At 38.0% G+C, this 26,118-nt stretch overlaps 1 protein-coding gene across 5 annotated transcripts in view; it reads left to right on the top strand.

Annotated features, from left to right (window-relative positions):
• LOC109429299 (uncharacterized) overlaps nt 1-26,118 on the top strand; it is a 785,311-nt gene that overhangs the window by 466,068 nt on the left and 293,125 nt on the right. For 4 of the 5 annotated variants that reach the window (XM_062850599.1, XM_062850601.1, XM_062850598.1 and 1 more), the window contains exons 8-12: nt 4,860-5,017; nt 5,089-5,210; nt 5,297-5,360; nt 19,326-19,438; nt 20,539-20,605. In XM_062850599.1, coding sequence (XP_062706583.1) covers nt 4,860-5,017; nt 5,089-5,210; nt 5,297-5,360; nt 19,326-19,438; nt 20,539-20,605 — 524 coding nt within the window. The remainder of the gene's footprint in view (nt 1-4,859; nt 5,018-5,088; nt 5,211-5,296; nt 5,361-19,325; nt 19,439-20,538; nt 20,606-26,118) is intronic. The other variant, XM_062850602.1, reaches the window with a different exon arrangement.

Genomic DNA, 26,118 nt, shown 5'->3' with positions numbered 1-26,118 from the left:
AAATCTAGGGTAATTCATGTATTTTGGACAGGCTGAGGACAACGTCGGAACAATCGTCCCCTAGCTTCCTTAGAAAGCAATTGATTATCGTGCAGAGTTGCTTGTACGCTTATTATATGATTGTACTTTGCGTTCCTGGTGACAAAAACCTTAACGAAAGCATTTTAAGCTGAGAAAATTACAATTTGCAGTCGCCTGTTAGAATTGCATTTTGGACACCGAATATATGTTTTGGACACACTCTGGTATATATAATTTGGACAGGGCAAGTATCTCAATGTTTAGCCATGTGTACTGCTAAATCATGAAAGTAGCATAAATTAACAAATATTTTCTTGCAAATAATCAAATTTCTCCGCTTAACAGGCATCTTTTTTGATAACTATTACAGTTTTTGCTAAAATCGAGAAAATATCGCTAGACCCACAGAATACGCCTCCAAGTATGCAATCGCAGAACATCCCCATGTAGTTCGTCAGATGACCAAAATATATTAACAGTAGAAAACATGCAATGTATTTTGGACACCACCTATTTTAAGCGTTCTAGATGAATGTTAAGAGATTGGCTGCCTAATGCTTCTTTATTGAACATATTTCATTGCAATAAGGCATTTAAATTTCTTACAATTATTATTTCAACGATTTTGGGGTGAATATTGTATGTGACTGTTAAGTGTATGTCGTCTTGCATACCTGTGCATTTGAGGGGTTTTAGTGAAACAATTTACATTTTCGATAATTTTTTAGTAAATTCGATATTGTTAAGCGTATTTTCAACGTAAGTCATCAGAATAGGGTCTTCTTAATTCAATAATCGATATTAAGAAGTATCTACTTTAATTAGCTCTCCGGTACAAGACGTATATTGCCATGCATGTCCAAATTACATACATGTCCAAATTATATTTTTTACCCTATCACGCGATCGCACTCAAAACCGTCGTTGTTGTTATTTGCTGCTTCTTCCGTGTAGAGACATAAGTAAAAGGTCGTGAAAAAAATGTTATCAGAGGAAGATTACGCCGACTGGGATGATGGAGAGGACTACAATCTTCAAGTCGAAGACCCAGATCGGATCGATGAGGAGTTTACGGACGCGGACCTAGGTCCCATGACCGATAGTGGACCTCGGAACCTGGTCGCCCAGGACTACACCCTGGACTCCCCCCTGATTCGGGACGAGATGGATAGTTTCCTCGCGTACTATCGAGACCAACCATACCTTGCGATACACCAGAGGCGGATGTGGGGAGCCAGGAAACTGTGGTTGGACGAGAAGGTGAAGCCAGCGGGGGATTTACGCGGAGCAGGAGAGTTCCATGAGTGGTTTTCGTACCTACTCCATCGGCCAGTACCAACGGCTGAGTTCTCCGAGTTTATAACCATGGTGAATGCGGACGCCCAGCAGACCCATCCGGTTCTGAGAGCATTCCTGCAGAACTGGATCGGTGAGGACTTCAAGTTTCTACCTCGAGACGATATCGACGGCACAACGCTCCGTTACGGAGCGATTCACATGCGGCTACACATCCTAACTCTCGCAGTCAATTGCACGACGCTGGCAGAAGCCTCTCACATAGCCTCCTTGGCTCAGGGGGAAGTCTCCGGATCAGAAAAGAGTGTGAGACTGTCCTTCAACTTCTCTGGATGGGGCCGCATAGAAGTCGGGTCAGAGTATCTGTGGTTCCAGGTTGGGAGTCAGCTACTAGATAGGAACATGCTGCTGATGGCAAAAGATGTTGCGAGAGGGAGATTTCAAACCCTGCTCCATTGTCAATATAAAGTCGATCCCCAATATCCCCCGACCCATTACGGTGCCATCGATCGGGTGTCCAGAGCCGGCGACAACATCTTGGAAAGATACGGCTCAAAAGCATACGGGGCGATAAAACTCGTGGAACCGACCGCGCTGGACCAGATGGATAGACTAGCGGGGCGGCAGACACCCTCGATTCCACAAGCAACCAATTTCTCCCAGCACATGAGAGTTTCGATCCAGCAGATCGAGGAGGAATTGCCGGGATCACAACGACTATTCGATCTTATCTACGACATTGATGAGGTCGAAACCCTCGCTACAATATTTGGAGCCTTCCGCCTCTGGGGTCACCCGTTCATTGACTATGTAACCGGATTGTCCAAGCTACATGAGAATGTGACGATGGAGAAGGAGATAGACACCGATTATGCTGAACAGCTCGCTTCGGACTTTGCTTTCAAGGTCCTCCGGTCACAGTTCCAGAAAACCAGGATGTGGTTTGTCGACCCCGCGAAAGTCCCAATTGGCCATCCCTTGAAGAGCTGTATACAAAACGGGACCTGGCCGTCGGCGGCTCGGATCCAGGCGGTGGGGGACATTTGGCACAAGCTCCCATTGATTCAGTGCTTTGATGTTCCGGATTATATTGACCCGACTATCATCTATGCTGATAAACATCATTCCATGGGCAGAACAGAAGTTCTGAATCACATTGAGAACCGACCGAACCAGCCAATCCCTTCCCGATCGGTACTGGAAACCTACATAGCAACCGAGCCCACCAACTGGAGCGCCTTCCTAAGAAAGGTCAACGATCATGGTCTTGATCCGGAGCAGTTGGTGATCGCCCTACGAGCTAAAGAAAGAGAAATCAAGGAAATGGGAAGATTCTTTGCAATGATGGCATGGGAACTTCGGGAGTTTTTTGTGGTCACCGAACACTTGATCAAAACTCATTATGTTCCCCTGTTCCACGGGCTCACAATGGCAGACGACCACAACACTGTGATAGAGAAGATGCTCGCCGCCTCTGATGCCCAGAATCCGGAGGATCCGAATCAAGTGAACTATGCAAACCACCTAGACTACTCAAAATGGAACAACCATCAGCGAGGAGAAGCCAACGACCCTGTGTTCAAGGTAATGGGCCAATTCCTGGGTCTCCCGAATTTGTTTACTCGAACCCATGAGTTCTTTCGGAAATCCCTGATTTACTACAAAGACAGACCAGACCTCAAGATTTCTGCGGTGGAGATTTCGTTCGTGCAGGCTTCATTGGTGGGATCATCTGGGGGTAGGGTAATTCATGTATTTTGGACAGGCTGAGGACAACGTCGGAACAATCGTCCCCTAGCTTCCTTAGAAAGCAATTGATTATCGTGCAGAGTTGCTTGTACGCTTATTATATGATTGTACTTTGCGTTCCTGGTGACAAAAACCTTAACGAAAGCATTTTAAGCTGAGAAAATTACAATTTGCAGTCGCCTGTTAGAATTGCATTTTGGACACCGAATATATGTTTTGGACACACTCTGGTATATATAATTTGGACAGGGCAAGTATCTCAATGTTTAGCCATGTGTACTGCTAAATCATGAAAGTAGCATAAATTAACAAATATTTTCTTGCAAATAATCAAATTTCTCCGCTTAACAGGCATCTTTTTTGATAACTATTACAGTTTTTGCTAAAATCGAGAAAATATCGCTAGACCCACAGAATACGCCTCCAAGTATGCAATCGCAGAACATCCCCATGTAGTTCGTCAGATGACCAAAATATATTAACAGTAGAAAACATGCAATGTATTTTGGACACCACCTATTTTAAGCGTTCTAGATGAATGTTAAGAGATTGGCTGCCTAATGCTTCTTTATTGAACATATTTCATTGCAATAAGGCATTTAAATTTCTTACAATTATTATTTCAACGATTTTGGGGTGAATATTGTATGTGACTGTTAAGTGTATGTCGTCTTGCATACCTGTGCATTTGAGGGGTTTTAGTGAAACAATTTACATTTTCGATCATTTTTTAGTAAATTCGATATTGTTAAGCGTATTTTCAACGTAAGTCATCAGAATAGGGTCTGCTTAATTCAATAATCGATATTAAGAAGTATCTACTTTAATTAGCTCTCCGGTACAAGACGTATATTGCCATGCATGTCCAAATTACATACATGTCCAAATTATATTTTTTACCCTAGGTGAAATCTTGCGAGAAACTTCGCCAAGTTCAATAAATTTCTACAGAGAAAAACTGGAGCATCTCGGAAAAAAGTTCTTTAAGGGGTATCGCGGGAATAATTCCCACGAAATATCGGAAAACTATCTGGAAGAACTTCTGCAAGAACCTCGCAAAAATCCCAGGAGAAACTACTTAGAGAAATTCCTGAAAGAATTTTGGATAAGTTTTGGAAGGATCTCCGAGAGGGATCTAGCGTGAAACTTTGCTATCATATCGGAAAAAACCTCTGGAAAAAGAAATCCCGGGAAGTATCCCAGCAGATCCCGTGAAAAACTCCTGCAGAAATTCCGGGAGAATTTTTGGTAGAAAATCTAGAAACAACTCTGGGGGAACTATAGAAAGCTAGAAGAAGAAAAAACTTCGGCCAACCACCAGAAAAAAAGGGAAGAGTTCTGTTGGGGAACTGCGAAAGAATTTGATGAACGAATTGCGATATACATGGAAAGGAGGAATTCCGGAAGAAATTCATGGAAGAACCGTGGATAGAATTCCGAGAGAAATCCACAAAGGAATTTCGAAACAAATTCTGGATTGATTTTCAATCGAATTTTTTGACAATTCTTTGAAGAAACTGGAACTCCCTATTTTTAGAAGCCTTCTTTGAAAGCTTTCATCTTTGTTTTATTTTTGAAAGAGTTTATCGAAAAAAAAAAATACTTAGCAATTAGGTTGAATTTCTTGGGTGGAAGTAGCAAGATGTTTGGGTTTATTTTTAAACTATAAACTATAAACGCAAAAAGTTGTTAAAATCATCCAAACGTTTTTTTTTTCAAATCCAACCTGTAGTGATCTAAATTGTGCTAAACACGTAATAATCTCCTACCTCTGTCTCCGTTTCTTTTTCCAGTATTCAGCGGACGCTTCTGAAGCACCCGCTGCGCCAGGGCTTCCTGATGACGCCCGGCTATCCCAAGTACTACATCGGCGACAGTGTCTGCCGGTGGACGCTGTACGCCCAGCGGCACCAAAAGATTAAGTTAACTATCCTAGATTTAGCACTGCGGTGTGAGTATTTTTGATTGAGTTGATTCCAGAGAAATTTGAAGCAGGTACTAAATGTATTTGTCCCATTTCAGACGATGAACCGTGTAGAGATTACATCGAGATCACGGATCTCGATACGAATCAAACCCTGTTTAGCAGTTGTACGGAGAGTACGCGACCCGTGGTGGTGGTCAGCGTACGGGAGAAAGTTGAGGTATGTATGGTATAAAAATGTTAATTGTAATTTGTCGAATCTGAGTTGTCCATGCTTTTTAACTGTTTTCTTCTGTCCAAATTCAGGTTAAAGTGAGAACCACCACAAAAGTGGCCTACCCGAAACGGGGCGTGCTGATACACTATTCAGGTAAGTTTTAGCGATTGTACTTTAAATTCAACAATCATTGGCATAATCCAACAGGAATTGATAAAATTGTCATCTAAATTCCGCATATGGTTGAAACTTGAAATCATGACCGAGCTACATATATCATCATTCCACATGCATATCTTGTCCTATCATCATCCATCTTCATTTTCCCAAATCAACGAGACCACATGCGCGAGAAAGCATTTCAACCAAATGGCGCGTGATGTGAAACATTTCACAGCCAGTAACGAATAAAAAACGAATAAAAAAGCAGTGCGGGATGGCGAAACCAGAAAGCTCAAATAGAACGATAAAGTAGTTTTCAAGCGTTAGACCAAGCCCACCCGTGGGCTTAATACTACACACGCAACAGCACGTCGTTAACGATTTTTAATTTCGTTATCAACCCATTTTCGCACCGGTCATTCGTTTCCATGTGAGTAAAATAATGATCGGTCGCCTTTGCGCACCGGTGGTCTCTATTCTCTCCGTATCATCGGTTTTTTGCACTTCTGTAAATCATCGCAATATTTTGTGTATTTCTATGGGGTTATTGCAAATCTTATTCAGTATAATAATTTGTGCTCATATTATGAAAGATGGGGTTTTGGATAAGACTGAAAACTGTTAGTAAAAATTGAATTCAAATAAATTATTCCCTTAGAGATTTGTACCAGTTTTGGTGCGATTAAAGATATCATTTTCTCAATAATTAATGATTGTATTTAATCCTGGAATTCAAGCAATCTTTTTTTAAATTATATGTTTGTTGCTTACTGTATGACTTGTAGGTTGAATTATTATCTAAAATAATATCCATCTCTTTGATATCCATGTTGCCTTTCTCGCAAGAAATTTATCTGAATTTGAGATTATGAGCATCTTTTTTAATAATTAGGTTTATTGAATAATTACATCCCTTGCATTTCCAACACATTTATAACGTAGTTCAGGGGTTCTCAATCTTTTTCAGATTGCGACCCACTTTCAATTTTTAAAGATTTTGGCGACCCACCAGAACGTGTTTTCATGAAATACGTCATTTCGGCAAATTTGGACTGACTTTTTAATAAATACATTTTATCACTTCCTTTGATATACTTACGTTATGTAGTTTCCAAATTAAAAAAAAAGTAAGGTTAGGATACCCAAGGTACCCATGGGTCCATTTTCTTTAAACTCAAAGAGTTTGAGATAAGTTACCAGGTTTCTAATCAAGTGTGACTCCAAGCAGAGCTTCAGAACAGGTTTTAGGTATTCTCTTACATATTCTAGAAATAAACAAAAAAAAATACATGTTATACATATTCTTCGATAGTATAGTAGCAATTTTGTTCTTCTGCAGAACTTTAAAATTTACTTTAAAAAGAAAGATCGAATTGAAAATGCTATAAATGTTTACAGTGAGTGGGTTAACATCAAGTAGAATTTTTAGAATTGTAGTACTGCTGGATGGTCAGATGAACCCCTTGAAAATTTTAGTCATACGCATTTATTCTATTTATGTTTTTATTGAAATCACTTTTCAGTTGTTCTGATTTCCGTAAAAGCTCAGATTATCGACATTTAGCCAAATTTTACCGAAGATAAGTTCACTTAAGTTGGGTAAAAGTACGGTTCCTTGCCGTAGATTGCTAATTATTTACTGAGTTTTGGTATTTCTAATTTATATTTTGTTCTTTTTACTGCTGAACTTGGCATGTAAATATCTAACTGACAATGCAAACTGCAAGCAACAACAAAAATCCTTTTAATTGAAAACTAATCATTTCAGAATAGATTTCAGAACGCAAATAGTAGAGTCAATATTCAACGTACTCCAGACTAAGACGAGAAATACAAAATATTGAATAGAATTGTGTAGAAACCGCACTTCTAGAATTAACTCTTGTAGAATCCAAGGAAGTATTTATTCATTATAAAATGGTTACCTGACAAAAGATAAGACATTTATTACAATATCGTCCAAGCCTTCGCGACCCACCAAACATCAGCCCGCGACCCACCAGTGGGTCGTGACCCATAGTTTGAGAAACGCTGACGTAGTTGTCTCCTTTACAACCTCGCGTAGGTCAAGATTCTTGAATCCTGGTCATAGTAGAAGCTGTCTTCTAACAGTCTGCGATAAATTTGCGCAACCTTTTTTCATTAACGTGTATTTTAACATCAGCTAATTCTATACTCAGTCACAACCTGTTAGTTACAAAGCATCACTCGCAAGCCTTAATATATATTGCGATCTTTTGGATGCTGGTATATGAATATTTTGTTGGAATCAGATTCTATGCGCTTGAAGTAGACTGCGTATTTGTCAAAGTACATAATGAGCCCACCCTCCTTTTTGGCACTTCATACAACAATTGTTGTATTTTAACATCCAACGCCTTGCTTTTTCTATAACGAGGAACCTACAATATGGCAGTCCTGCACACCGCCTATTTTAATTGGTGAAACTTGGCAGCTCGACTACATTTTTTAAGATTTTTATTGGTATGATTTAGTTTTTACAAAAAGAAATAACTGTAGTGTTTCTATGATATCTGAGTTGAGTTAGGTACAGTCAATGGATCTTTGAAAAATCGTAACTACTCTTATCTAATCTCATACATACGCGGAATCACCCTGGAAAGCAATCGTGTTACTTTTCTTGTCAATACTGATGCTTGCAGCATATCAGAGATATGACACATGCATCAAAGCGGCCTGGTCTACTGCGTTGTATTTACGCGCAAAGATGATTCTTCGAAATACTTGGAGTACAGAGTATTTTATTTCGGCAAGGTACTTCTCGAATTTACAGGGGAGGAAGGATGCGTGGACGGTGAAGTTACCCATTTCGCACACTTTCTTCCTAATGTCTCGTTTATTTAATTTATATTTTTAAATTTATATTTTTAAATTTATATTTTTAAATTTATATTTTTAAATTTATATTTAATAAACTACCCACTGACGACCACCATTTTCAAAAACAGCAATCAAACCAAAACTCTTTTGCCTTTTTGAAATATACACGACAAAACGAAACGCGAAGCACAGCTCTTTAAAAGCGGAGGATCTCAGCCCGTTAAGTGAAGAAAGAAAACCTTGTGGTCACTTATTACCGTCAAATAGTTTCTTTTCGGGTTCGAAAATACGCACATCTTCTCACCGGAATCTGCGTCGGATGACGATAATTTTGAAACTTGTCGGAACGAACTTCGCGAGTTATTTATTTGGACATTTTTCTAAATGTGCGAAACTAAGCTTTACTTGCTGCGTAGAAAACCCGGCTCAAACATGAACGTGTTAAAACAGCAAAACTCACTGAATCACTATACATTTCTTCAAATATTAGTTTCGAAACGATCAGCCGAATCAAAAACTAAAGGTGAGATTATGAGCAATCGTAACTATTTTTAAGAGAAAATCAATACATTTTCGATAAGCATGATCCTAAAATTGGCGAAGAAGCGAAAACTTTATTCATAACATACTTAAGCAAAGCTTGTCAATTCAAACCTATTATTTTTCTGCGTTTGTATTGTCACTCTATCACAATTCTATGTCAGACAATTTGTTGTGTTATTCGTGTAACGATCTATGATATTGATTGGTTGAAAATTTCAAATATTTGATGCAAACTAAAATAAATTCCTACCTATACAAAACAAGAAAATCATTCTCTAGAAACTATATACCGGGCAACAAATCCATACTCATGTTCTTTCGTCTCCTCTTTACGCTACCCAGAGAGCTAAACGCGAGAGAGCGCACGAGCCTACGGATAGAGACCGTACTTTGCGTGTCTCTATATTCTAAGCCCTGCTACGAACCGTACGTAAACTTTTCGCTTTCGAGCCCTACTTAGCAGCGACCGGTGCGGTTCGCTTCTTTGTTCGGGGCTCTACTTAACGTTAAAACGCTTGATTGAGCCCATGAGTGGGCTTGGTCTTAGAAGGCGAAGCGTTTTCCTATCGTTATTATATGCTTTTGATATCAAAAGCTTGGAAAGCTTGAATGGATGGCAAGCAGATTTTAGCTTATTCTAGCAACAGTTTGCGATATACCTAACAATAAATATCGGTTGTTGTTTTACAAATTGTTATTCGTGTTTATATTATTAAAACAAAATAAAATAATTATTTTATAACAAAGATTTCCATAATTTCAAATTTTCATTGCCATATTTTTTTTAGATTTACACTTTTCATTCTTCATTTGGAAGATTCTTTTACTTCAAAATGAAAATTTGAACGTGGTGCTGGTTTGATTGATGTTAAAGATCCCGAAATAATATCTTAAATCATGTTGCAATTCCTATTAGCAAGACAAAAGGACATAGGACATAAGTAAGACTAGGAATAAAAACCTGAATTAATCCACCTATGGTGAACAGAACCCTTCTTACACTTATTAAAATTATTGTTGTATTATTTGTATGTATCATTGTGATTTTTGGTCATTATAGAAATTATTGTAGATTTGGCATCAAGTTGAAATGCCAGCCAGAATCTCCTAGAATCTTGCATGGAATGTTTAAACAATAGCTTACATATTCTTGAATATTGTATCTCTTGTTAACTGCCAATCTATTTCCTGTCCTGGTGTTATGTGGGAAGGGGGCCCTTTTTATAAAATAAAAAAAAAGAACCCTTAGTAACTCGCGCGGTGGCGCCAGTACCACGCTATTGATGGAGACAAAAAGCGAATTTTTTTCAATTTATTGTACAAAATACAACAGCGCGATCATCACTTTTTAAATGGGCAATACAACGTTTGCTGGGTCAGCTAGTATAATAATAAAAAGGAATTTATTGAGATTACTCCCACTACTAGGATGTAGTAGCTTTCGTTTGGGGCCTTAAGAACCCAAATCGGTTGATAGACGGCTGAGAAATGTATGGTGATACACTTTGTCAAAAATATCTAAAATAATTAAGTTGTACTACTCCCTAGCACTCTTTGAAAGATATCTCGGTAACCGAACGTCCAATCAAAATAAAGTTCAATAGGGCTCTACTAGGATGTAGTAGCTTTCATTTGCTTCCAAGAGAACTCAAATCGGTCAACAGACGGCTGAGAACCGTGAGTGACATTTTTTTGTAACATACATACACACACACATACACACACGCACATACAGACATTTGCTCAATTCGTCGAGCTGAGTTGATTGGTATATATGACTCGGCCCTGCGGGCCTCGGATCGAAAGTCGGTTTTCCAAGCGGTATTTATACCCTTCTTATGGGTGTAAGAAGGGTAAAAAAGACATAAGCAACAAAGGTAAAACACGATTCATATCGACAAGTAGCAACAAACGAAACGAAAAGTAATAAAAATACTATGGATAACATGTCATCTATAACCACGTACAAAGCGGAATAAAATGTGATTGCGTGCATATCGCGTTCTGCACCACCTAAGAATGTGGTCTCTAGAGGGAGATTATCTCTATGTTGAACCGTTGCAACGCGTTGTTTATTCTGCACAGCACAGCCGTCCCTTTTTGACTCTGAATCAATGAGAGTCTATAATATACTCTCATTGACCCTGAATGGACAAGTTTACCGTATGTAGGTATGTCCATCAAACGCTCTTCATTCTTTTGCGTTGAATCAGCTACCTACATATGAAGTAGAGCATAGAACAAGAAATGCATGCAACATAAATATCGAATCGATGCACGCTGTTGGGTGCCGTCTGCCGCTCAGTCTGGTTTATTTTTGGAATTCTTGGATATTATACCTTTGCTCTCCAGCAGATAGGAAGAGAATGATAAACATCTTCGATAGCAAAATAAAAGTGTATTTATGGGTTCGTTCAAGTATTACGTAACAATGGGAGGGCAGGGAGGCGGTCTAGCATCGTGTTACGCTTCATACAAAATTTCCCATACAAAAGTTGTACGTGGGGGATGAAGGGGGTCTAAAATTGTCAAATTTTGCGTTACGTAATATAATTATAATGTGCAACGTCCTTAAGAACTTTTTTTTTGTTGGATTGTGCTACAATTCTTCTCTTTTTCTCTTGCACATCATGTAGTCTTTAATTCTTATAATTATTGAAAATTTTATTGTTTAAGCATTTGACGAAAGTAGGCATTGGAGAAAATGGAGCCAAAGGCTGCTACTTCCGTTAGTATGAAAAATTACCGGAATTTCAAAAATTTAATAATTTGGTAAATTTGATATCCATCGTTTAGCAATGAAATCTTCTACAGCATTTTTTGTATGCTGGGCTAGACGTGTGCGCCGAAGCACATTTCACCGGCGGCGGCGTATATATAGTATAGTCTTAGTTTTTTTTTTTCTAAATAACGAAATCCTGTGGAACTAAGGTTACCATAATTTAAAAAATATGCCTAAATAGGGTAACCAATATAATTTGGACCCTCATATATTTTGGACCCCCTGGATCGTATTATAACAACATTCACAGATTTAATGAAGAGGTGAAAGTTTTTGGAATCATTCACTAAATTAGATTGCTCTGCACGGGTAGTACTCATTTCCTCACTGGAAGTATAATTATTTGCCTTGAAATTAACTTTTGTCATCCATGCGAGTGTCGCAGCATGTTTACAAAAAGAGAATATGGCGCTGAGGAAACTTGCAGATGTAAACAAAAACATTTTCCATTCTAGCGCATTAAATTCGCAACATTCGTCTAATCAGCCTTTTTTTGTTTTTATTTATGTGTATTTTAACTTAGAGCTAATTCTACACTTGAAATCTAATCAGCCTTTGTCGATCAAGTAATTAGGATATGATCCTGCATATTCAAGTGGCAGATTCTTTGAAAATAGTTTCAAACGGATTTGAACACCGGGTGCCCAAAATATATACTGAAGAGGGTCCAAAATACATTGGGGTGTACAAAACAGTAAAGAATGATGCTTGAGAAATAAGTTAGTTTCATCAAATTTTAAGCCAGAAATGACCTTGTGGGTATTTTTAACGGACAGTGAAGGCCTTAACGATCATACTAACTTCATCATTATGTGCAGCATCCGTTGAATCTGGCTGATTTTGACTTAAATTCAAACTAATATCCTCTAGGGGTCCAAAATTCGACCGTTACCCTATGACAATTTTGCTGCTCCTTTAAACAAAATATAATTTTGTAATTTTCATTCTAGACAAAGGAAAAAAAATCACTCTACTGAACGTGCATTACGCCATCGTGGTGCGGAAATCCTAACATCTTCGGAGGATTAAGGATTCATTTCTTGGTGTTTCTCCAGGAATACCCTAAAAAATTATTCTTGAAATTACGGCAATTTTCCACGCATTCCTTCAAAAAAAAAATCAGTCTCTTAAGAAATTAATTTATTTTGGTAATTCCTTCATGATTTCTTCCAGATTTGTTTTAAATTTCTGCTGCTGAATTTTCTTCCGAAAATTCATTTGCCTTTAAGGACAGACTTATCTTAATCCCAGAATGGCAGCCTCAATTGGCTTCTTTAGTGGTGTTGAGATAATTCCATATTCTGAATCTGCATGCCAAACTGAGCCGAAATCCAAATTTTCATCAATTTTGGAGCCCGGGAACCTATTTAAAAATCAATTTGAATTTTGTATGGGAGCGATTTGTCGAATCACCCCTCGTCGCATTTTGTACTGAGCGGAGCTGTCAAGCAGTTGCCCAGCTGTCAAAAGGTGATTTAAAAAAATCTCTTTGAAATTGATTTTAGATACCAAAATAAAGTTCTAAAAATCTGAAAAAAATCATAGCGGCTCAGAAAAAGGTGCTCTTTCGTTTAAAAATAAAAAATCACTGAATTTTTCTTAATTTAAAAACCCAATAGCCGACTCTGGCACCTACTCACGATTTTTACCATACAAATCTCTTCGTAACCAAAACCAGCGCACCTGATCTTCTTAGTTTAAGATAATTACAAGTGAGCAAGAACAAAATAATAATCAATGTTTGAAGCTTGCTTCTTGGAATGTGTGAGCCTGAAGTTCTCATGCACTGTCAAATTGGGATTTCAAGATGTTTGTCCTTGAGTTTTACTTCAGGAATTGCATCAGGGATTGTTGCCCACTAACACCTTCCAGTCATTTTGCAAGAAACTCACAAGAACTCCTCCAGAAGAATATCCAAAAGTTCTTCCACGGTTTGCTTCATAACCTCCTCCATGAATCCCTCTAGAAATTTAATGAGACATTTATTCAAGAACTCTTCCAGTACCTTTGATTGCAATTTCTGCACGAATTGCGTTAGAAACTTTTTCAAGGTTTCCTTTAGGAAACCCAATTCTCTCCGCGCATTTCTTTAGAAGTTTCTTCAGGGAAATCTTGAAGAATTTCTCCAGTATTCTTTATGTAATTTCATAAAATATTTTTATAAAAATCTGAAAGAATTTCTAGAGGCTTTTCCGTATCTCACAAGATATTTCTGAAGGAACCGCAAGAGAAATAAACCATCTAGTGATTTTTTTCACCCCTGAGGCGCCATCCACAAACTACGTAACGCTCTAGGGGGAGGGAGAGTATAGCCGATTGTTATGGTCAATTCAAAAGTTTTGGGATTTTTATACAAAAAAGCGTTACTGAGGGGGAAAAGGGGTCAAAAAATGTCAATTTTAGCGTTACGTAATAAACTGATGCTGCCTGATGAAATATCCATGGGATTCCTGGAGAAACCCTTGGAAGAATTTCCGAAAAAACGCCGAAAATAAAAAAAAATATGGATGAATTTCTGAAAAAAAAATCCAAGGAATGAAAATTTTTTGGAGAAACACATAAACTCCCATAAAGATTCCTAGAAAAATCTAATAAAATTCTGAAGAAGTTTCTGGGATATTCCTGAAGAAACTTCAGAATTTCTTAACGAATCCATGTAAAAATTCCTATAGGTATCCTGGAGGAGTTTCTGAAGAATGGGTTTCTGCAGGAATCTCTGGAGAAATACCTGCTGAAATCAGTTAAAAAACATGAATGAAAGAAATATTTTAGAAAATTCAAAAAGCAACTTAACCCTTTGGAGACGGAATTTTCACCATTCTGGATGCAATCTCGCTGGTCTAGAACACTTTTGTGATGGTCGATTTTCTCGGCTGGGCACATATGACCCATCCATCCCCAAAGGGTTGAGGTATCTTTAAAATATATGTCTGAAGCAATATTTGAGAGATTTTATAAACCTGGAGAAATTTCTTAAATAATTCTATACTTTTGATTTGCTAAGAAAAAAAAAATCATTTCAAGAATGGAATAGCAATATTGAGCGTTGCAAGGATTTCGCGACGATCGTGCAAATGTTCAATCTTTGAAAGCCCAATGTTCACACATCCAACAACAAAGGAAGTTGAGCGTAAACAAACCGAAAAATTCATTCATTTTTTAGCTAAAGTGGGACAACTCAAAATGAGTAAATTGCATTTCCAGCGATAGCGCTGGCCCAAGTGTGAAAATTTCATCTGTTTAGGCCGTATAATATTCTTGGAATTTTGCACTTGGGCCAGCGATATCGCCGGAAATACAATTTACTCATTTCTTGAGCTGTTCCATTTTAGCTCAGTTTTGTGTGAATCTTACTCATTTTAGAGTAACTTTTTCTTAGCGTGCTCCCCAAAATACGCACTGCTACTGAAAAAAAAAACTGTACCGGGGACTTGAACCAACTTATGCTGAAACCGGTGTGAACATTTTGTGGTGGGACAATTTTATTTGCCCGTGTGTCGTATTTGGCGCAATATCGTCAATAAATATACTAATCTTTCACCTTACGCCTGGCATCGCTTTACCAATGTGTGAACCCTCTGCCAACCATATCCCACCAACACTCCGACATCCGCATGAATTTGTGCAGACGCAGAGGTATGCTGTGGATACAAACGATTGCAATTATCACTTTTTTCCCCACTTTGACCTGCAACCTGTCGTGGCAGGCGCCATTGTCGCCTAAAATAGAATAGATGTATGAATGTAACACTGAAGATGTCTGCTAGTCCCCGGCAGATATCTCATTGGTTCTTTGTGTAAATGTAGCTGGACAGGCAATACTGAAGTAGCATCCGCATGCGGTCAATCAAGCTCCAGCTCTCAAACTGCTCAACCCCCCCGACTTTCGTTCATACAAGCGGGAGCGTGGACACTGGCCAGACCCCTGTCCTCGACAGCGTCCATAAATGACGCAGCATTTCCCAAGATCCCAAGACTCTGGATGCTTCTTTTTGGATTTCTTTAATAGCTGCTTTCAGAGTTCTTGGAGTTTTTTTGGGAATACATCATGGGATAACATACGAGATGTCTTGTAAGAAGTTCCTGTAGAAATATTTGAAAGAATCCCGTTGAAATTAAACAAATAACTCCGCAAACTGTTTCGAGAGGAACTTCGAAAGAAATCCGGAGAAAAATTGGGACATCTCGGAAAGAAGTTCTGGGAATAATCCCAGAATGACATATTACGGAAACTTAAGGAATAGCTCTGAAAACCTCTGAGAGAAATCCTGGCAGGAAATCCACTCTGGAAGAAATTCCTAGAAGAACTTCCGCAAATATCCTCAGAGAAACTATTGGAAAACTTTCACGAAACCACTAAAAGAAATTCCTAAAAGAACTTTGAAAAAAAATGAAAGGATCTCTGGGATGAATTCCGGGGGGTACATACATTAGCAAAGACCCCATGGAAAATTCCTGCTGAAACCCTGCGAGGAATTGTGGTAGAAATCCCGATAGAACACCGGAAAAAAATCAGATGAAACTATTTGTGGAAGCGGAAACATAAAAACCTCTTTACTTGGAAAACTCGAGAAAACTAGAAAAAATTAAGGTTTTTTTTTTTCATTTCAAAGAAAATTTCGAGGGAAGGATTCTGTTAGAAACTGTGATAGATTCTTTCGGATTGGCGGCCGTAGAAATCCAAGGAGGAATTCCGGAAAGAGTTCAAGGAAGAATCATGGGTAGAATTTCGAAATCTCAACATTACTTCACCAGCAGCTCAACATTACATACCAGCAGCTCATAAAAAACATCCAAGTTCAGTCTCAAACCTGTGCTGTGTAAGGAGTTTACTGGTCATATGGTCAGTGGAATTACTGATTGGACTGCTACATGTTTTTTCCTGATTTTTTGAAGTGATTCGTTGCCATTGTAGGTGCAAATGTCAAAGCAATTTCTGGTGGGTACACGATATTCTGAGGCTTATTTTTGAAAAGTTGATGAAACCTGGAATTCGTTAGCTCAGTGCGGACAAGCCTGGTTTTCGCTACTAAATTAAGAAAGAACTTTGGTTTAAGTGATTTATTTATATTTTTTGAAGATTTGGCTCCGAAAATGTAATTTGAAAGTACGATTGACGAACAAACAGTGATAATATTTCAGCAGAAAGATTGAAAAAATTAGATAATAAGTGGTTCTAGTGCTTGGAAAGCAACAGGCTAACGTTGTATCCACTATTAGGCCAATTTTTGTACCGTAGACCAACGTTGCATACCATCATATCGAATCTTTTCAACGTAATCAAGTAAGTTCTTGAATATTTACCTTAATTTACTTCCAATTGGTAAAACATGCATTTCCTAGAGTGCGTGATAGGGTCAACATATCATTTATAGTGCTATTAGTTCACGTGTTGTGGTCAAAATTGTCAAAGCGGCTTGCATATTAGGCCAAGGTATGGTACATTAGGCCTGTCCAGCTTTTCAAAAATGTTCTCTGATTCCCAAGTCCACCCCCATATTTTGATTGGCATCCTGAAAGAAGTAACTGGTCAAAATTTCAGCCAAATCCATTGAAATTAAGAGGTGCATCAAATCAATTTTGTGTTTTTCGATTATTTTTGAACTTCAAAAAATCATAACTACACTAAAACTTGTCAAAACTTAATTCTTTTGACAGAAATTGAAAGCTATACTTGTTTGCTACAACTTCTCCGAACAACGTGTGCCTATAAAATTGAAGGAAACATGTGTAATTATCACATTTGTAATCAGAAAAACCTTAAAAAGTTGATTTTTTTTATAGATTTCGTTCTGGAACACCCTAATATACGTAATAAGTTGGATTTTTCAAAACGGCATCATATTCTCCAATGTTTTTTGGTTATTTGCTTCTTTGACACTAATGCTGTAGGAGTTGAGCAAAAATTACTAAAATTCGTGAAAGCCAAATGTGGCCTAAAAACTAGCTTTTCGGGTGCAATCACGCTTTGGCGCGCAAAAAGTGGCATCGCGTCAGCACTGATATGATAGCCAACACCTGTCATCACGCTTGTTTGTTATCACCCGTAGTAGGGGGTAGCCTAGGCAAACTACAAGGACGCAAAGCTACTACGTTCAGTACAATTTCGCGCCACAACGTGATTGCCTCCGAAAAGCTAGTTTTTAGGCCACATTTGGCTTTCCCGAATTTTAATATTTTTTGCTCAACTCCTACAGCATTAGTGTCAAAGAAGCAAATAACCCAAAAACATGAGAGAATATGATGCCGTTTTAAAATATCAAACTTATTACGTATATTAGGGTATTCCAGAACGAAATCTATTAAAAAATCAACTTTTTAAGGTTTTTCTGATCACAAATGTGATAATTACACATGTTTCCTTCAATTTTATTGGTACACGTTGTTTGGAGAAGTTGTAGCCAACAAGTATAGCTTTCAATTTCTGCCAATAGAATAAAGTTTTGACATGTTTTAGCGTAGTTATGATTTTTTGAAGTTCAAAAATAGTCGAAAAACACAAAATTGATTTGATGCACCTCATAATTTCAATGGATTTGGCTGAAATTTTGACCAGTTGCTTCTTTCAGGATGCCAATCAAAATATGGGGGTGGACTTGAGAATCAGAGAACATTTTTGAAAAGCTGGACAGGCCTAATGGTACATATACCCTACGTGTTTTTGAACGGTTTTTGATCTTTATCCATGTTGACACGATTTTTAAAGGCACAGTTTATTCACAGCATTCTTAAACAACAAAATATCTACGAAAACACGCCAAAAAAATTGAAATTGGTCAAGCGGTTAAAATGTTATGGGACTCTGAAGTTATTATTTTTTTTTGTAAAAAGTAGGAAAAATTATTTAAATCTTTTAAAAACTCATATTTTACGTGACTTTGGAAAAATATAATGTACTACAAGTTTATTCGAAATTTAGTTTGTAAGAGATTTATAGAAAATAAAAATCGGCTGAAAATTGAAAAAATTATGGCGCTTATAGTGAAAACACCTTTTTATTACTCGAAAATTCAACTTTGAGGCGATTTCGGCACCTCTATACATCTCAATATTTGAGACAAAAATAGAGGTTTCTCTTTTTATGTCATTTGAATCCAAATGAGCTTACGAATTCCAGATTTCAACAACTTTTCAAAAATAAGCCACAGCATAGTACACAATCATTATCATCAACATCATCAAGTTTTAATGATATTTCTGCCTAGTTTTTAAGAAGTATAAAATTTTAATGAAATTTGTGCTAATTTTTAAATTATTATAACATTCACAATTTCCTCCTGGAAAAACCTGAAAAGCACAGAAAATTTTATTTCGTCTTATGAGTTGACACCTACAATTAAATATCGAGTTCTGAGTTTCGTTATTACGTTCTAATTCTGTAGCGTAATCTTTCATCGATCCCAACACTGAGGCACATGGCATTCTCAGCACAGCATAAAAACCCCAAAGCACGAAGCATAATCAAACTCGCACCGAGTTCGGTCGGAAAGCTCCGAAGTGAACCATCTGTATTCATCATTTTGTCCTTTTCTCGCACGCGCGCAATCAACTTCCCTCACTTCCTCACACACAATGCACATCCACCCTACATCCAACCGAATCCGAAAAGGAATCAATTCCGTGCTGGTTAGAACTTCGGATGGTTTCAATTTTGTTCTGTTTGAAATATGGGAACCATTCGGGATTCTAACCAGACTTTAGCCTCGTAGTATCTCCCGCTTCATTTTATGCTTCTCGTTTTTCTTTTCGTTCTGTATGTCTCCCTGCTTCCGTCTATCGCGGTTGTATAGCACTCGGCTGCGAGCTGCCGTCGCCGATTCCGCCGCACATGACGCTGGTCCGTCGAAGCGAGTACCGAGCGAAGTACGTCTGTGATCCCCTGTATGTGTTTCCCGACACAGCTCCCAAGTAACCACGAAGCCGTATATAAGTGCATCAATTTTGCTATATATTTATATTTAAAACTGTGAATATCATGCTGCATTACTTTAAACACCCCATTGAAGCAATATTAAAGTCGAAAAGGGCCCCACTAAAATCAAATTAATGCCACATATTGCAGCACGTTGACAGCCATTACTAAAGTAACATAAATGCATGTGCTGTACATTTGCATTTACACATGCTAAATACGTGCAACACGAAAAACCAAAACAAAAATCTATTTTTAGCACCGCTTCATTATCGACGGTACTAATGCTTCCACACATGAATGTTTTAACCATTATTTCTTTTGCCGCCGGGTCGGGAGTCGAACCAGAATTGTTGTAGACCGCTAGATGAGTTCCATACGCCCTGGCACCTTGGACCGTTTCTGCTGCAGTGTTAACAACAGATATTTCATTAACTAAAAGGAGACTGTTCTTCTGTCTCAATCATTGCAGTAGAGGGCGACTATGTCATATGTAATAGAATCCCTGTAATCATATTCTGATAATCACTGATAAATACATACGGTAATGCATTTTAGAATATATTTAATCAATATAAATAAGAAAATTAAAACACCCTTCGCACACTGCTCACATGCTAACTGTGGTTTCCATCATCATTAGCATGTGATAATCAGCCAACAGAAAAGAGAAAAGGTAATCTTTAAAAAGGTTTTGCTGAAGAAAGCCGTCGATCGGTGGTTCATGCGGGGATTAAGTTGGTCGGGAGTCGAACAAGAAGTGTTGATGACCGCTAGAGTAAAGTTTTTCACTCTTCTTGATTACATTTGTTTACCATTAGAGTCAAGCTTTTACAATTGTATTGTTAGAGCAAACTTTGCTAGTTTCTACATTGCATTTATTCAGTTTTTGCAGTGTTAAATTATTGAACTATCGTATATCAGTTTTTAATACACCCTAATGTAAAGAAAAATGTAATGCATCATTGCATTGATAATGGCGATGTGAAGGATTATTGCATGACAAGTGTGGAATTACTGCATTTCGCATTTCAAAGGTTGATATTCAGTCTAGTTCGTGCAATGATATAATGCTTGTGGTTACTTGGGCTGAGCCCAGTCGCGAACTAGTCTGCACCGCCAAGCACACGTGGAACCGACCGTTGCCGGCCTGTGTAGGTAAGTGTCCTTTCTCCCACCGTGACCACCCCCTTCAAACAATGATATCAACAAATAGTACCTCCCAACCCAACAACGTCCTGCTGCAACGCCACCCCAACTGGATTGGGGCCTATCCGAACATTACCACCTGGATCACAATCGTTTTGTAGTAAGGGAGTCGGTGTAATGCGCGCCGTTGGAATAAACGATCCCTCTGATATTTCAGGCCAAACATGTCTAAAGGTCCTATCTGCAGAAGGAGGCTCTCTTTGGTTTCCCTCTCTTTCGTTAATATCTCAGCTGTTTATTTGTATTTTGATTGTCTCCTTGCATTGAACGATGGTCAAAATAATCGTCTTTTAATTTGTATTGCAAAAATAGTTGAAAAGTGTACCATTACATTGCAATAATTGAAAGAGAAAGTAAACAAAGAGAGCCTCTCAAATGCAGATAGGACCTATTGAAATGTTTGGCCTGATTTGTGCACTAATCGATAGCAGTTTTGATTCCTCAGGGAGTCATTCTACTGGAGGCGCGTGTGACCCCGATCTCCCCTACGATTGTAACACGCTGCTTTGTCGTCGTTGTCGTTGTCGACGTCGTCCGAACGACAACCAGCTGGTTCCTCGCATAAGCTTTTGATCCTAGCTGATGGGCTGGCGGCTGGCAGCAGCGTGTCAGTGTGCGAATGTGAGTGAAAGGACTCGGTTCGGTTCAACCCTCGGTCATTGTGGCCATTTTTCAGTGATTTGTCGAACGTTTGCGGTGCGAATAGAAGAAGATAGTGACGTTACGACGGAGAGTTACTTTCAAGAAGTTCAGGCCACCTCCTAAGCAATTCATAAGGTAATCAATGACCCTTCCGACCTGCTCGTATAAAGGTGTGGTGGTCAATGACTTGTGAATGGGATTTCCACATTTTACGCCGTTTGTGGAAAACTTACAACGCTGTGGTGCAAGAACACTGAAAATGCCCTCGCGAAGGAAACGGCCCATTAAATTTAGATTAGATCTAGATCACGTTTCGTGCGTTGTTTCACACAGTCAGTCAGTCAGTGTTGTTGTTATTGAGGCAGAGTGAAGATGTCGCGCGTGGTTTATTTTCATTCTTAAACATTCATTGAACACGAGCACAGTAGTGTCATGTTGGCTTTACATCGACGAACGCAGGCGGCGTTGTAAATGGTTTGCACTGCACTCAAGGGGCGTCGAGGAGCGAGACTCGAGGCGTCCTCGCGTAGCGTGGGGATTTCTCTATGACACACAACATCGGCTATGTCTCTGCGGACCGGACTGACTGACGGAGATGGATGAGGATAAGAATGCACAAAGGGAATCATGAAAACTCCGATTGCGTGATACATTCGTTCTAGGGAGGATATTTAATGCGACCATAGAAGCAAATATTAGTATTGATAATAGTGACTGTTAAATGACGCAGGTTGAATTTGCTCGAAATTTCTGCATTTGAACAGGATTATTGATAAGAGTTATTTATGCAACAGGTTGCAAAAAGAAGGTTTATCAGCACGAGTCGTACATTTATCCAACGAAGCTTGCTCTACCATGTTCTTAACTATACTCCTCACTTGTGCTCACTTGTAGGATCTTCACTACCCTTCACCCTAACATCCCACCTAGAAGGTCTTGTTTCCCGGACTGAAAAAAATCCCGGGATTTGGGATTTTTATTTTCCATATCCCGGGATTTCCCGGGATCCCGGGATTTCCCGGGATCCCGGGATAAAATTAATGTTTCCCAAAAACGATCCAAAATACCAATGGAACGATTTCTAAAACATTTTTCATTAAATTCGATCAGCTAGTAATCCTTAGTTTTGAAATTAAATACATTTTACAATGACATTTGATTGTGTAACGTCAATTGGAAACATTAAAGGATATCACAAAATTCAAATAAAGTACTCATCTTCTTCCGGAATAGGTTAACTGGGGCTATTTTGCCATACTTATCCGATCGACAGAATTGGAGGAAGATGATGATATTTTTAGAGAAATGCCTTATAATTTACTCTGAGACATGACTAAGCTCTAAGTGGAATTTTAAGAAGAGTTCCCATTGGATTCCTTTCTTACTATATTTACATTCCTAGAGGAAATAATAAATAGAGGATTGATAGAATTCCAGCATCAATTATTAAATTGACCCATAGTGTCTCTTCTTATTTTATTTTTGGGACCAAATTTAAGAAATTCTCTGATAGAGTTTGAGTGCAAAAAGGTTAGAAAAGTAATTTTAAATTTGAAACGACAATCTCTTCAGTTTTTTTTGTAATCATTTTGATTATTTTTTATAGAAAATGTGAGAAGCTATTTAATTATACATATTTGTAAATAAATTCATGATAAACTTCTGTTTTTTTTGGTGAATATATCAAGGAAACTGTAGTAAAAATCCAAAGAAATTCAAAGCCTGACTCTCAAGAAACTTTTTGTGAAATCGATATCTAGGTATATCTTTAAAAAAATCCTTTAAAAAATTTTCCTTCAGCTTTTTTTCAGATGCTTCTTTGTGGTTTTTCCAACCTTTCTTATACTTTTATTATTCCTATTCTATGGCATTACAGTACCATTAGGACAGGTCAAACTGTGCATTTCAACTTTTTCACTTATACTTCTAAAAATATTCTTCGGTATGCTGTTTCGCTTGAATTATCTCTAAAACATTCAAACGAGTTCCACAGGAAATTTTGCCTGGACTTTAAAAGAAAATGTCTAAATTAATTTCATCGGAAATATTCTTACGACATCGTCAAGAATATCCCTATTTTCCTGAATTATATTTCTCTGAATATTCTACAATTTTTTCCCATAATTTAATCGGAAACGCGTCAAGCATTTGCTCAGGTCAGTTGAATATTACATATCAATACAGTATTTTGAAGAGATTACTCCAGAAATATCTAGAAAGATGTGCACTATTTTTATTTTTAAAGAATACTTTAGTTCTACATGTACATATTTCACATGTTTTATAAAAAAATCTTTACAAAATCTGCTACTATAAATGTTTTACATAGCTATTAATCCCAGAAATACTACCATAGAATAATCTGGTAGTAGCTTACTATAAATCCTAAGAATCCATATTCTAATATTTTGCCTATTGATTTAGTTTTCTTATAACTGTAATGTAACGCCAAATAAATAAAAATGAATGTGTGAATATTCTGCCAAAAACAGGTGTGTAATATCAAGGGTTTTCATCAAAAGCTTGATTTCCATAAAAAAAAATACACTAGATCTGCCACATAGCGAAGATTTGAAGTGGCATGTTCCGTTTTATTAAAATACTATTGTCATTTTTTTAGTTTTCGGGAAATCCCGGGATTTTCGCAAAAATATCCCGGGATTCGGGATTTTTCAGATCCCGGGATATCCCGGGATTTTTGTCCCGGGAAATCCCGGGCAAGACCCTCTAATCCCACCCATCTCTCTATCACCCCTTTAACTCTAAGTCACATAACATAAGTGGAACTCTGGCTCAAGAAGTTGATGCCTTTTCGATTTCGTACGCTGGTATGCAGGGCATCTAAATGTCAAATGCGTTATAACATTATTGCCATACCATTTTTCAGCATGTATACCATTTTCCATTGCTGTGAAGTAAAACAAAGACCTCAAAGATCTAGACTGGCAGCACGAGTAAGTCTTAAAAAGGACATACATTATGATGAAACTTTGTAAACTCTAGACAAAAATAAGTTTTCTAGCCTTAAATATAAAGGGAGATCGATATGTGAAAAGTGGATGTGTTATTTCGAAGATTTCAATGAATTTTAGACAAAATGAATAAGTGGATTTCCAGCAGCTAGTTTTGCGCATATCTCAGATGCCAATCTTCGTTCCTGTATTCTTTGCCAAAACTGGAATACTGGTTGGATCAGCTGTTTTTTGTTTACGAAAATAAATGACAGTTCGACACCTTTTATAAAAGATATAACAGTTTCGCGTGCTGGAAAAGAATGCAACTTTTTCCTTCGCTCTGACCATGGAGTTCCACTTATGTTATGTGTCTAAGCTCTACCTCACTCTCTACCATGCCATCTATCCTAACATTCTATATTACCGTCTACTTTTACCCTCGATACTACCCTCTACCCTTCCTTTTGCTCTATTATGTACTCTACCCTAAGCACTTTTCTGCTCTACCTGCTAACTCTCTACACACTTAATTCAGATTTCCGGGATATCAGCATTTTTCCATTCTTTTGCCGAGATTTGCACAGCCGAGTAATCAGCAAACAACAATTTTGCTGAGATCTCAGCAATTTTGACAGTTCATTGCTGAGCTTCGGCAATCGTTTTGCTGAGAGTCAGCTAACAAATGTCACTTTTTGCTGGGATATCAGCTGATAGTTTTACTGAGCAGACGGCTGTGCGCGTTTTTGCCGAGCCCGCAAATCTGTTTTGGGTGTGTATACTGCGCTCTATCTTAACCATCTTAACATTTACTCTAACCCTCTACCCTACCTTCTTATACATTACCCTCTATCCTAACCTTCTACCGTATCCTCTACCCTTAACTCTACTCTGCTCTCCATTCGACCATCAACCCTAACTCTCTATCCTGCCCTCTATTATACTCTTACCCTCTACCTTATCCCTGGTAAGGGCCCTATCCGCTTACATCGCAGAAAGACGTACCGACATGGGGCTCTACCCTGGACCATTCCGGGACCTTATTCCATACCACGGGTTCGAACTAAACTTAGTAACCTATCACTACGACAATGGCATACCAGAGATCATCTGCATCACCAACAGTCCGACAGAAGGGTCGTCTTCGGCCGTAGAGTATCGGAATGACTTGCTTAAGCCCACTTCCGTGCCCTGCCAGCACGTTTTAGTTTCGATTGACCTACCCAACTAACAATTACAAGTCACAAACAAGCAAGCTTGCTGAATTGTTGCTTAATAATGGTAATGATAGCTGAACTAAAATTATGCTCTACACATTACTGTTTAAATGATTCTTCAATTGAGAAAATAGTCAATGTTCGACTTTCCTCATCGCTATCAACAATGATAAATTAAAACACTTTTCAAAAGTTTAACAAGAAATTTGTTCGACAAGCATTGATTCCTTAACAAAAGAGTTTAACAAAACATTTGTCTGCATCCTATTAAGCTGATATATCGACAAGCATATGCTCCTGAACAATGTGCTTTTCGCTTGTCAAATAAACGCCTTCAGCCCGTCATAGTTTGACTCGGAACTTTGTTTGGATTATGGGATAAATCATGGCTTAAACTGTTTAGACAACCAAATTATTAAAGAATCAAAATTTCAAACGAATCACGTAAAATAAAACAGAATAGAATTATGTAGTTTAACTTTGAGTGTCAAGAGACGTATTCAACGTAAAAACGAGGCATTTATTTATTATTATTATTAGTCTGTAACAAGATATCTTGTACCTTCCCAGATAACCAATAAGCAGTTAAAATGGCATAAATTCGGCACTATATACGCCTTTACAGCAGGTCATTAAATGCTAATTTGCCGTA

Source organism: Aedes albopictus, chromosome 2, assembly GCF_035046485.1.
Source record: "Aedes albopictus strain Foshan chromosome 2, AalbF5, whole genome shotgun sequence".
NCBI classification, from domain to species: Eukaryota; Metazoa; Arthropoda; class Insecta; order Diptera; family Culicidae; genus Aedes; species Aedes albopictus.
Note: the sequence above shows the minus strand (reverse complement) of the source record. Positions and strands in the feature narration are given on the sequence as shown.